Raw genomic sequence first — 12460 nt, 5'->3', positions numbered from 1 at the left:
AAGAAAAAAAAATATATATATTAGTTAAAGTAAAAAAAATTGATTTTTCTGATACTTAAAAAAAAAAAAAAAACCTGCATTGTGCATCCTGCATCACCCATAGTTACCGATGCAGCTCCTCCACACACACTGAAATCTGCTCCCAGTGCAGCAGTCAGCACCTTGCATGGTCTCAACTATGAGTGATTGAGGATAAAGGATGAAGTCATTATGTAAATATAATGTAAATGTAAACTTAACATAGTTTTTAGGCCATATTAGACATATGAGGATTCACACAATGCGTTCAAAGACGGCACTTCGTTCAGCTCTGTGAAACAGAAAACCACACCCGTTTGTAAATACGCTGCGTTTCCTGCCACCTGATGAAAAACCTGCTGCAGGTCGTCTTATACAGAGACAGGTGCTGCTGTCTGCGGTTGTGTATTTTACTGCTCTATAAATATGATGTCATTGACATTTCCTGTACAGTCGGCTACTACAAAGGACACAATAGTGTTTATTGATCTCTCCGATAACAAACAGTGATGTAACCAGGTTATGTGATCACTGCCGGCTGCTGATGTCCTTTATGTGGTGATAACCTTGAAGGCCTTTGATATTTCATAGGCTCTGATTATTATGGGGCTGCTGATATTGACCATCAACCACCAATAATGGCAAATATGATTATTTCTTTTCTTTTTTTTTTTCTTTCATTTCTCCTGTGAGTCAAAAATAAGTGAAGTCATTCTCATACAACCTTTGGTATCCATGACTACAGTGTCTGCACAGGGTCCCAGTTTGGCATTTATGAATTCTTCATTAGCTCATCGGTGTGAATGTATGTGTGTGTGTGTGTGTGTCTGTGTGTGTGTGTTCACAGATTATACTTTATACACTCAAACACACACACACACACACACACACACAGAAACAAGCTCACGCCTGCACACACACCTGTCGGCGTATTTGAGAACAGCTGCTGAGGTGTGGATATCCCCTGATCTGTCAAGATGTCTTTGCTGATAGTGTGAGATCGAGAGAGGGAAGAAGAAGAAGAGAGCAAATAATAGAGAGAGAGAGAGAGAGAGAAGTGATGGTTGGTGAAGAGGTGGGAAGAAGGGACAGGAGAGGCAGGAAAACGAAGAGGGGGTGGACAGAAGGAGAGAGAAACAAGGAGCGGGCGACGGTTCATCAAACAGTCAGGGAAGAGCGAGTGGAGACAGGTTGTGATAGACATTAAATATAGGTTTGGATGTTTTCATATGGCGTCACCTCCCCCGGGATGTTGCATGCATCTGTGTTTGTTTGTTTGTTTGTTTATTTATTTGTTTGTCAGCATTGCATTGCATTGCATTGAACGCAAAAAGTACTGAACTAATTTGCAGTGAACCAGGACTGGATCCATTAAAATTAAAATTTAATGCAGATCTGGTTTAAGAGGCAGATTCATGTTTTGTTTGTTTTTTTAATCGCTCTAACATGCAGAGAGGGGATTATTTAACGCTTATTTAATGCTATACAGTAATGTTTGGAGTTTGGATAATCAGACATATTGATGGTGTGGTGGTGACCTGGCCTTGTGACGTTGTGGGTCACTGGGCATTAAAGGTGGAGTCTGCAGGATTTTCATGAAGAAAAAACATAGACTTATGTGACCGATGTTGTTCTGTGACCTGCCCTGAGTGGGTTTTGAAACCGTTTTGCCAAGAGGTCAATGACCACTTGGCAAGTGGATTAGCACGTCTTTTATGGGTGAGTGAGTTTAACTTAAGTAGTATAGACCGACAGTAGTCCGTTGGTGTTGTTACGTTACGTCCATAGACTGTATGCATCCAGCGGTGTGTCTCAGGTTACAGGTGAGAGCGGTGGGGGGTATGACATCATCCTTTCACAAAATATCTGTTTTGGGTGTCTACATGAAAACATTGAAGCAGTGTTTTTAGATAAAATACCGTTTTCACCCCCTCAAAACGCCTTTTCTGTCTGGACAAAACGCCAAAACGATAAAATACTTATGCGGTGTCATTAAATCTGTATTCGTGTGGTAGTGAATAGCGAATAAAGTGGAGAAGGGTTCAACAGCAGTAGGACACGGGTCAGTCCTGACAACTGCCATCAGGGGCAGATTGAATGTTGTGTTTACAAACTGCAACAAACAAACCCACAGACTCACCTACTCTTTACCTTTAAGACCAAAACCTGGTGGTCATTGTTTGATGTATCAGCGGGATGAAGAAAAACAAAACAATCCTAAAGTCCAGCTGGAGTAAAAAGTTGTAGATCTGTGTGTTTATCAGACGCCCCAATAATACTGCACATTGGATTATTGGACTGTTAGGGGGGATTTTACTGTCCTGAAAACACAATCACTCTGTTCTCCGTCTGAGTGATCAGGAGGTAAACAGTAGAGTAATTACCATGTTTGCATTAGGTCCTGAGCACGCCTCTCTGAGCTAAGAGAGTGAACACAAGGTCGTCAGGGGGACGTCTGCGGCCGGCCACTCTTTTATACTTCAATTCACTTCACTTCACTTTAAAGTCTGAGGAGTTTGTTTGTTTTTTTTTAGTGCGGAGTGGAAACAAACAGCCAGAGCACAGAGTCAGCAGCAGCAGCAGCACAACATATTGACAGGCACAACACATTATACTTTAAATACAAATAGTATTACTATCCAGCGCAGAGCTGCATGCGTAATGTGTGCACGATGCAAGGATTATGAATAATACTAAACATGGTTTTCAGTTTAATCTGTACGTGATGTTTTGGTTTTTTTGGTTTTTCATCTTCTTTTCAAACCTGAGTCGAATCAACCAATCAGCTTGGCCTGACAAAGGTCTGCATATGGAAATGTGAAGGTCAGGCAGGTGTGGTCAAACATTATTTCACCTTTACAAACTAATCAAGCAGGACTGGGCATTTGAATTTAATAAGCCTTCATATTGCTGCACAAATTGAGCCTAGGTCTTTTCTTTCCAATGAATATATGTTCCTAGCATGATTTACTCAACAAATTGCCTCGTAGCCATGGTAACACGCATGCAGTGAAACCTGTCGGTCCGTCTCTGCAGGTTTGTCGATGTTCGTTTATGTTCTCCTCTGTGACACCGGAGAACATAAACGAATGCATGGAGATTCATAAGGCGTTGAACTCCATAAATATTTGCTCAGACAGAGGACGGAGGATTTTCTATCCCTTATGTTTAAGAGGAGCGGATTACGCCGCAGCGAGCGACCACAGTGATTATTAGGATAAAATCCAATTCTATTCTTCAGGGGAATGAGGTGGGAGGGAGACGGGAGAGGCACAGAGAGAAAATCAATCTCTAGAACTTAGTTGTGAGTTCAAAAACATCATCCCTCACTTTTTTCTTTTTTTTGGTTTGTTGAGTGCGTGCACGGTTCACTGTACAATAAGTGTCTGGAGCTTGTTTATCTAAAGCAAATGATGCATTCAAATGCAAGAGAAAAAAAAGCTGCCACAAAAAAACAAAGGGACTCCAGCTCCTTTGAAAACACCGTTTAAAAAAAAGGGGATTAAAGCGGAGAAGTTTTCATCAGATGAGCCGGTCCAATAGGAATATTTACACCAGAGAGAAGAGAGAGAAGAGAAGCGTTGGTGGTGGTGAAAGAGAGAAAGAGCAATCAGTTTGCTTCATTGTCTTTCCAAGGCACAAGCTGAGTCTCAATTAAACACTGTTATTGAAGGACAGCAGAATCACAGCAATCAGTTAAACACTGTGACTACAAATTAACTGTAATTTAAAAAAAACACACTGCTGCCGGGAGATTTTCTTTTTCTTTGACCCATGAAAGAAAGATCCTTTTCATCTGCTCACTCTTTTTCTGGCCCGATGTACTTTTGTCTGTTTACGGAGGGAATAACGAACATCTCGTCCCACCACTCTCTGCTCCTTCATCTGTTTCACCTCTCGCCACTCTTTGGGTAATTAATCCTCCACGCTGTTGTTGACGCTCAATTTTCTCCTCATCTCAGTCCTTCTTCTTCTTCCTCTTCCTCCTCATCTCTCTGCCTCTGTCTCCGTCTGTTTGTTTCACAAGTGCTTTTCTCCTTTTACTCCTCTTGCCCTATATTTACACCTCTTCTCTTTGCTCTCTGGTTGCAAATTTTCATTTTGGCTGAGAGCGTTAGAAGGAAAGAGAGGGAATCAGTCTTTCAATACCTTGGATAGAATCAGATTTATTACCTCTCTAATTTTCTATGTTTTATTAACTGGAGAAATGTATAGAGCAAAAAACTGCTCCTCAAACACCATTATCACCAGAGAGATAACTTTTAAAGTTCAGCATATTAGAAAACAATATTACAATCATTTATTAACTTAATGTACTTTTATATCTTTTTTATCTATCTATGTGTTCTTGATTTCAGACAGTTATATTTAAAAGAAACGTCATTTCTACCAGGAAACCATTCGTTTTACAGTTGAACAGGACAACAGACTGTGCTCATTGGTCAGTAAATATCATTATCTGTAGTTAGCAAGTGTTAGATAAAAAACTCTAAAATCTCTGGCTGACTCATTTCAAAATAAGATCTCTGTTAAAGGATCTAAAATATGCGCTCGACGGCAACGTATTGTGCCGCGTCCTTGATGTGGTGCTAAAAGGCAGAGGCTAAATCATCGCCATTAGTTGATGATTCATGTAGGAGACATTGAAATGAACAAGGAGCATTTGTTATATAACATAACCCTGGTCGGTTGGTTATCAGGGAACAAAAGGAAAAACTCAGACAGAAAAGAAAGAGTAAGTAACACAGATGTTAGATTTTTTATATTTTTGCTTTAGTGCTAATATGTTCATACTGAGTTTCACTTCTGGTGACGTCCGGTCCATTAGTCTGAGAGTCAGCGTGAGCAGCGTGGGTTAGAGCAGATGGACAGGAGGCTGCTTTTGGTTTTGGACATTTAAAATAAAAAAAGAAAAGAAAAAAGATAACCGCTCTCTAAACTCATATTGCATAAGGAGTGTCTTTCATACTGCAGCTCCTGTTGGGCTTGTTGAGAAACCTAAAGCTTGACAGGCCCGCTGTGCTTGGTTACGGTTGCTAAGCTGTGATTGGACAGCCGACTGTTCAGCCGAGGGGCTTTATAGCAAGACAGACAGCCCGAAACGCCGTGCACCATGTCATTATCTAATCACATTTCTGGTGAGCGTGGCAGGTGTCCGTTATGACTCAGTCTGCAAATGTAATGTCACTGGACGCCAGGTGGGAGTCGGTGTTACCGTACGTCCTGAACAAGCTGCCGCTTGTGAAATCAGAGATGAAACGTCTGCTCTCTCTCCTCCCTCAGGTGTGGTCGATGGACGGCTACTACAAGGGGAGGCGTGTGCTGGAGTACAGGACCATGGGGGATTTCACCAAGGGACAGAACTTTGTGCAGCATTTGTTGCCACACCCCTGGGCAGGAACCGGACACGTGGTCTACAACGGGTCGCTGTACTACAACAAGCACCAGAGCAACATCCTGGTAAGAGGCCGAAGAGGCCGAGGGTTAATGGTCCAGCGGGTAAAATGGGGGGAAAACCGTCAGTTCTAGCGTTCAGATTCTAGATTGAACCCCTCCCGTCGGCAAAGTGACGGTGGCCTCTGAGGACAAAAAAACCTGTCTTCCACGACTGGGAGTATTTCAGGAGCATCGAGCGATGAGGGGAAGATCTAAACCAGGAGTTCTTAACCTTTTTTAACTTGAGGCCCAATTTTTTTAGGACAGATTGGCTTGGTGCCCATGATACAGGGATAGTTCAACATTTTGGCATATTGGCCCATTGCCATAATCCCTATAGTTTTAGGAGTAGGTTCGTTACCTCTATTCATGGGATTTCTTGGTTTCTCTCATCAAACTCATCAAATACACAATCCAGCAACTCCAAAACGCGCTGGTGGACAAGTTGTGACCTGCACATTCACCACGCTATGAGATAATAACAGAACGTTACCAGACAGAGTTGTTTTAGAGGCAAATACAGAGACTGCTTGCCGAAACTGCCCCCGATGGGAACGTGCATCAGTGGTTTTGCATGAATTTACTTCTAAAACAACTCTGTCTCATAACGTTCTGTTATTATCTCATAGCATGGTGAATGTGCAGGTCACAACTTGTCCACCAGAGCGTTTTGGAGTTGTTGGATTGTGTATTTGATGAGTTTGATGAGGGAAACCAAGAAATCCCATTAGCCTCCGTAGCGTAGCTCTGAGCAGCTCGCGGCTCTGCTCCGCCGTTCTAAAAATAGCTTGCACCGACAATTAAAGGTAACGAACCTACTTCTACCTACCTAGACTATAGCGATTATGACAATGGGGCAATTTGCCAAAATGTTGAACTATCCCTTTAAATCCAGATGCTTGTCCATTTTTCCTGCTTCTTACTCATCAACTTTGAGGACAACATGTTCACTTGCTAATATGTCCCACCCACTAACAGGTGCCATGATGACGTGTTATTCATATCAGTGGTCGTAATGTTATGCCTGATCAGTGTGTGTGTGTGTGTGTGTGTGTGTGTGTGTGTGTGTGTCTCCAGGTTCAGTACCACTTCCGCTCCCGCAGCGTGTTGCTCCAGCGCAGCCTGAGTGGAGCCGGATACAACAACACGTTCCCCTACAGCTGGGGCGGCTCCTCCGACATCGACCTCATGGCTGATGAGACGGGACTCTGGGCCGTCTACACCACCATCCCCAACGCTGGAAACATCATGGTACAGTTTGTGTCTGTGTGTGTGTGTGTGTCCTGCATTTACTCCAAACTAAATAAAAGGCAAAGAGCTTGAAGCTGTTTCTTTTTTTTTCTCTCTCTAACTGAATTTTATAATTGAAGTTTCTGCAGTCAGCAGGTTTTGCTTTACCTACCAGAAGTCATAAACCCCTACGGTTTTTAAAAATCCATTAAAAAAGCTGACAGAGACATTGTTGCGTTGAACAATGCCATCTAACATAATGAACAGCAGTTTCACCCAACACCATTTTAATATACGGCTAATTTTCTCCATTACTGCGCTTCTGTTACAACTCCCTGCATTTACCCAGGGGACAAATAAGGTGTGTGTGTGTGTGTGTGTGTGTCATCCAGGTGTTACCCATGTTGTGGGGACTGAAATCTGGTTGTGACAAGAAATAACATGAATCATGGAATCGTAAAGACGTAATTCAAAGTTCGGTTATCAGGTTAGGTTCGGGTTAAGTTCAGGTTTTCCTGTGGAAGAGAGAGAAACATAAATATAAAGACCGACTGACTGTTTTTCCAATAAAATAAAATCAATCCAAAAGGCAGTGAAAAGTCTGAGGGTTGGCAAAAAAAAGCAAAAAATAATAACAAAATACAATTCTCCTTTCTCCAGTAATTAAATTACACCCTCAAAGAAAAGTTAAGATATCAAACTCCCTGTTTCAGCAAACACAGAGGAATAAAATGTGGGATGAAACGAAATTACAACCAACTCCTTTTACTTAAGATACAACAGATACAGATACTTTATCGTGTTATCAGTTTAACATTGATTTAGCACAAATTTTTGTGTGTGTTTGTTGTTTCTTTTGGTTTGTTTTTTACTCATACCCCTGACACTATCATAGCATCAGGGTGTAATGGATAGTGATCATTAATGATTATTGGTGATTATAGTTCATTTACCCCTTAATTGGTATGGCATGGTGATGTGAGGCAGATAAACCAATGTGTACAAGTATGTATATGTATGCGTATATATATTAGTAGTACCAACAAACAAATATCATGAGACAGAAAGCACTGGACTACTTTGGTTATTGTATATATCCTCACATAGCCTCTGTTGTTCTTTTTATTACTTCAGTTACTTCATTTAACAATGTCAGGCGCTGTATACCCATTTTGTATGAAGGTTTTTTCTATTTTTTGTAAATCAAAAAAGTTAAAGTGAAATATTAAAAAAGAGAGAAGAAAATGTGAATTATTGCACATTTTCGTCCCACCACTGTTTCACAGCAGCGTTCCTCCAGTCAGAGGAAGAAGCTGCAGCGTGATCGCAACAAATTAAGAGCTCCAGTTGAAAAGATGTTGAAAACGTGAAGGAAGGGAAACATGAACGTTATCGTCTCCTGGCTGCTTCACACAGACGTGATGTTTCTGTCTTCTGCTGCTGCTCAGCCTCTCTGCAGCAGCAGCAGGAGCTTTACTGAACGTTTAAGTCACATGCTTCCTGTGTGTCATGTTTTATTCAGCAGCTCTGGTTCCATTGCTTTGTCACATTGTGCTTTTATCAGCACATCCAGTTTTTCCGCTTGAGCTAAATGTGAAAAAAAAAAAGAAATAATAAATTGTTTGATATTTTTCGTTTTATGTGCAAATAGAAAATAAGCATAAAAGGGGGGTAAACAGGTTTTTTTTTATTGTCTTTTGTTGCCAGAGCATGTGATTATATTGACTTAATTGTGGTCTATCACCAGAGACGACAAATAGTTGGACCACGTGCAAAAGGCTTCTTCTCATTCAGGAGCTCAGATCTCTCTCTCTCTCTCTCTCTGTCTCTGTCTCTCTCTGCAGGTGAGCCGTCTGGACCCTCGCTCGCTCGACGTGCTCCAGAGCTGGGACACGGGGTTTCCCAAGCGCAGCGCGGGCGAGGCCTTCATGATCTGCGGCACCCTGTACGTCACCAACTCCCACCTGGCCGGGGCCAAGGTGCACTTCGCCTACCACACCAACACGTCCACGTACGAGTACACCGACATCCCCTTCCACAACCAGTACTCGCACATCAGCATGATGGACTACAACCCCAGGGAGCGAGCGCTGTACACCTGGAACAACGGACACCAGGTGCTCTACAACGTCACGCTGTTTCACGTCATCCGGAGTGACGGATAGATAGACGGCATGTAGGAAACGGGGTTAGAAAAAAAACAAAACAAAAACACACAAATACAGCAGAGATGGAGGTGGTGGGTTATCGGAGGGTGCTGCAATTCACAACACATACGCATACAGACACATACATACACACACACACACAAGCCATGGTCATTCATGCCAACAGGAAAGTGAGAACCATCAGTGTTTGAATGTGAATGACTTCCAGACTGCGAAAAGCTCGCCGAGCTAATAACTAGACACAATACACGGTTGTCAAACACCAGTGTAAAGGTCACAGACAAGAGTATTCATCACAGCCAAGATGAAAATTAACTGTCTGTGCCACAGGGACGGACGCTGATAGAAAAGGAGGAGGAGGAGGAGGAGGGAGTTGTCAGACAGTTTGAGCTCATCCATTTTCTGTTGCGTTTCATTTCCACCTGTGTCTCGAGAAGTGATTTTTTTTTTGGTGGTAGGGGGGAGGGGGAGGGGGGGAGTTGAGGTCAAATTGACGAAAATATTTTAAAAAAGAAGAAAAAAAAAGAGAAACAGTCAAAAACGTCGAGCTCGTCAGACCTCAAGCCGTGACGACGACCCTGACGGAGATATTCTAGGGTTTGTGATGTGATCGTGGACATATTCAGTCAGCATGGTTGTTCATTCAATAAACATTACTGTCAAAAAAAAAACGTGGCCGAGGCTGGTTGTTGTTGTTGTCGTCGTTTTCTCTGGCGCAGTCTCACTTGTTTTTTGTTTTGTTTTTTTAATACAAACCTGCATGTTTCTGTCTGCACGTCGTCATCGTCGTGGGCTGAAAAATGGACACGTAGGTTTGATTCTGTGTTTGTTGAAACCTGTTACGCAACAATAAATCGACAAAATACCTGAATAAAAAGAAGCAAGACTAACTTGTAAATCGGAGAAAGGGAATAAGAGTCACCTCCCACCGCCCTCACCCCACTCTCACCCCTCCCGTCTCCCTGTATCCTCCTGAGTCTAAATAAGGAAAGGTAAGAGCCAGACCCGGCCAGACAGAACAATATATAAAGCTCACCTTACTGAATGAAATCCGAAAATAGGGCTGCCAGTGACCTTCACACCAAATCAAGAGTGAAATAATGACAACATAACAAAAGGTCTTCCTGCTGGCAGAGAGATGCTCTCTCCCTCTCTTTCTCTCTTTCTCTCCCTCTCTCCCTCTCTATGGGTCCACTCAGCCTGTGCACTTTGCAGGCATCCAGGCTTTAACAGCTCAGGTGCTTTCTATTACCTGTCAGGGTCTGGAGAGGAGAGGAGAGGAGAGGAGAGGAGAGGAGAGGAGAGGAGAGGAGAGGAGAGGGGAGGAGAGGAGAGGAGAGGAGAGGAGAGGAGAGGAGAGGAGAGGAGAGGAGAGGAGAGGAGAGGAGAGGAGAGGAGAGGAGAGGAGAGGAGAGGAGAGGAGAGGAGAGGGGAGGGGAGGGGAGGAGAAGAGAAAAGAAGGGAGAGGGGGGAGAAATGAGAGAAGAAGAGAGGGGAGGGTACAGTAGGAGAAGAGAGGAGAGGAGGAGGGGAGAGGAAGAAGGGATAGAAGAGGAGAAGAAGGGAAAAGAGAGGGGGAGGGAAGGAGAAGAAAGGAGTGGAGGAGAGGAGAAAAGAGAGGAGAGAGGGAGGAGAAGAAAGGAGGAGGGGAGGAGAAGATGGGGAAGAGAGGAGAAGAGAGGGGAGGGAAGGAAGAGGGAGGAGAAGTAAGTAGGGGAGAGGGGATGAGAAGAAAGGGAGGATAAAAGATGAGAGGAGAAGAAGAGAGAGGGCAGGGGAGGGGAGAGAAGAGGAGAGGGGAGGGGAGGATAAGAAAGGAGAGGAGGAGGGGAGGAGAAAAGATGAGAGGAGAGAAAATAACTAAACAAATGAGGATGGATGGAAGAGGAAGAGGAGGAAACACCAACAAAGGGGCCGACATCCAACCGCCAGGTAAAACACAACATCATCATCATACTCGGGTGTTTAAAATATAACATCTGTCTCCCTCCACATTTCCACAGCAGGACGTTGAGGCTCCTGCAGCATCATTGATAATATTAATGCAAATTTACTGAACAGCAGCGAGAGGAAACTGCAGCTCTGTCCCCATGGAGACAAACTGCAGCGTTTATATAATATAACGTACACACACATGTACATCACTGTTTTACACCTCCAACGTATCATCTACCTGAGGGAACTTCTATCTACAAATGTAGTAGTCGTGGCTATCTTACTTTCTTTTCTTCGTTCTTCATTTCTTACTCTTTTAACCAGTCATGAGAAATGACATGATACCATTTTACTCGTTGAGCTGGCTGGGTGCCGACACAGACGTTAAAACGGCCGTGTTGCTTCGCCATCTTCTCATTTATTCAACACATTCAACACGTTTTTCCACAACAACACGTTCTTCACAACAACACCTCACTTCCTGCTTTCTCGACAGGAGCCGCACGAGACCTCAACCGTAATACAACATACTCAAAACTTATTCCTCATCAGCATAAATCAGTGCAAATAGCTAAACAATAATAAATGGAGCTTACAACAAACTTGGCACAAATGTTCACCTCAGCCCAGAGATCAGATTCACCGAAGAGATTCACCTCACAAACCATGTTTGTTTTATTTTCAGCCTTATGAACACAATATCTCCAGAGAGCCTCAATGGACATTTTTTGCACAAATTTTGAGCTTGGACTCGACGATGCCAAAGAACACACTTTGGATAAACTGAATGTGCCAAACAATCATGTGGTGGTAATAACTGGCTAATTGATTATCAGGAGAGACTTTGACCTCATACAGCAATTATGATGCAAGTATTTCACACAAATAGATAAGATTTTATGTGACTGAATAAACAGAGATGCAACTAGAAACTGGTCTGAGTGGCGGAGGCGATATTTCTAATTCATTATTATAAGAAACCTTAAATTATTCTCTGCCAAACTATATTTCCCTGTGTGAGAATGGGATCCATCATCGTCATTTTCTCCCATTTATCTGCCCCAGTGTCTGGCCAGTGCGGCCATTTAAATAATTAATATTGTAATGTTTAATGTTTGGTAATGACAGTCCTCCGCCTCTCTTTGGCTGACACAGCTTTTCCAAATCTTTCCTCCATCTCACAGAAAGTGTTTTATAATTTGTTATATCTCAGTAGTAATTGTTGTGGAATACATAATGGCATCACTCCAGGGAAGTAATTTATCTGTGGAGCTGTAGATGTAGCCCCCCCCCCCCTTCATAAACCTCAAACATAACTCACTCCAATTATCCAGATTAAATTTATTCACTAATGTTTCAATATTGGTGGTAATATTTTTTTAGTTCTGTCCAAAATTATTATTTACACCTTTTGGCAAACATTTCAAATTAAATGCAGATGGTAAATTATAGGGAAACAGGTTTGAGACAGTGACGTAGCTTCTGATTTAGGCCAAGTAAAATTTGTTATTGTGCACGTATTCTTCTTCTTCAAAAAAGGCAGGTCGCTGACTCAGTACCTGAATGTCGTCGGTGTGAAAAATAATAATTTGTGTTCCCTGCCGCTTCCAAACATCCCGCTCTTTAATGCTGTTCCGTAATCTGTGAGCAGGAAAACACGACTAACAACATGA

General features: G+C 42.6%; 1 protein-coding gene across 2 annotated transcripts in view; it reads left to right on the top strand.

The window, feature by feature from the left end:
* Nucleotides 1-8974, top strand: part of LOC146992182 (noelin-2-like) — a 35436-nt gene extending 26462 nt beyond the window's left edge. For both annotated transcript variants that reach the window (XM_085784291.1, XM_085784282.1), the window contains exons 6-8: nt 5302-5478; nt 6532-6705; nt 8529-8974. In XM_085784291.1, the coding sequence (XP_085640417.1) occupies nt 5302-5478; nt 6532-6705; nt 8529-8849 (672 nt within the window). In that variant the 3' untranslated portion in view covers nt 8850-8974. The remainder of the gene's footprint in view (nt 1-5301; nt 5479-6531; nt 6706-8528) is intronic.
* The last annotated feature ends 3486 nt before the right edge of the window (nt 8975-12460 follow it).

Source organism: Trachurus japonicus, chromosome 1 (genome assembly GCF_045865225.1).
Source record: "Trachurus japonicus isolate A0001 chromosome 1, Traja_1.0".
NCBI classification, from domain to species: domain Eukaryota; kingdom Metazoa; phylum Chordata; class Actinopteri; order Carangiformes; family Carangidae; genus Trachurus; species Trachurus japonicus.
The sequence above is the reverse complement of the archived record's forward strand: the minus strand, read 5'-3'. Positions and strand labels throughout refer to the sequence as shown.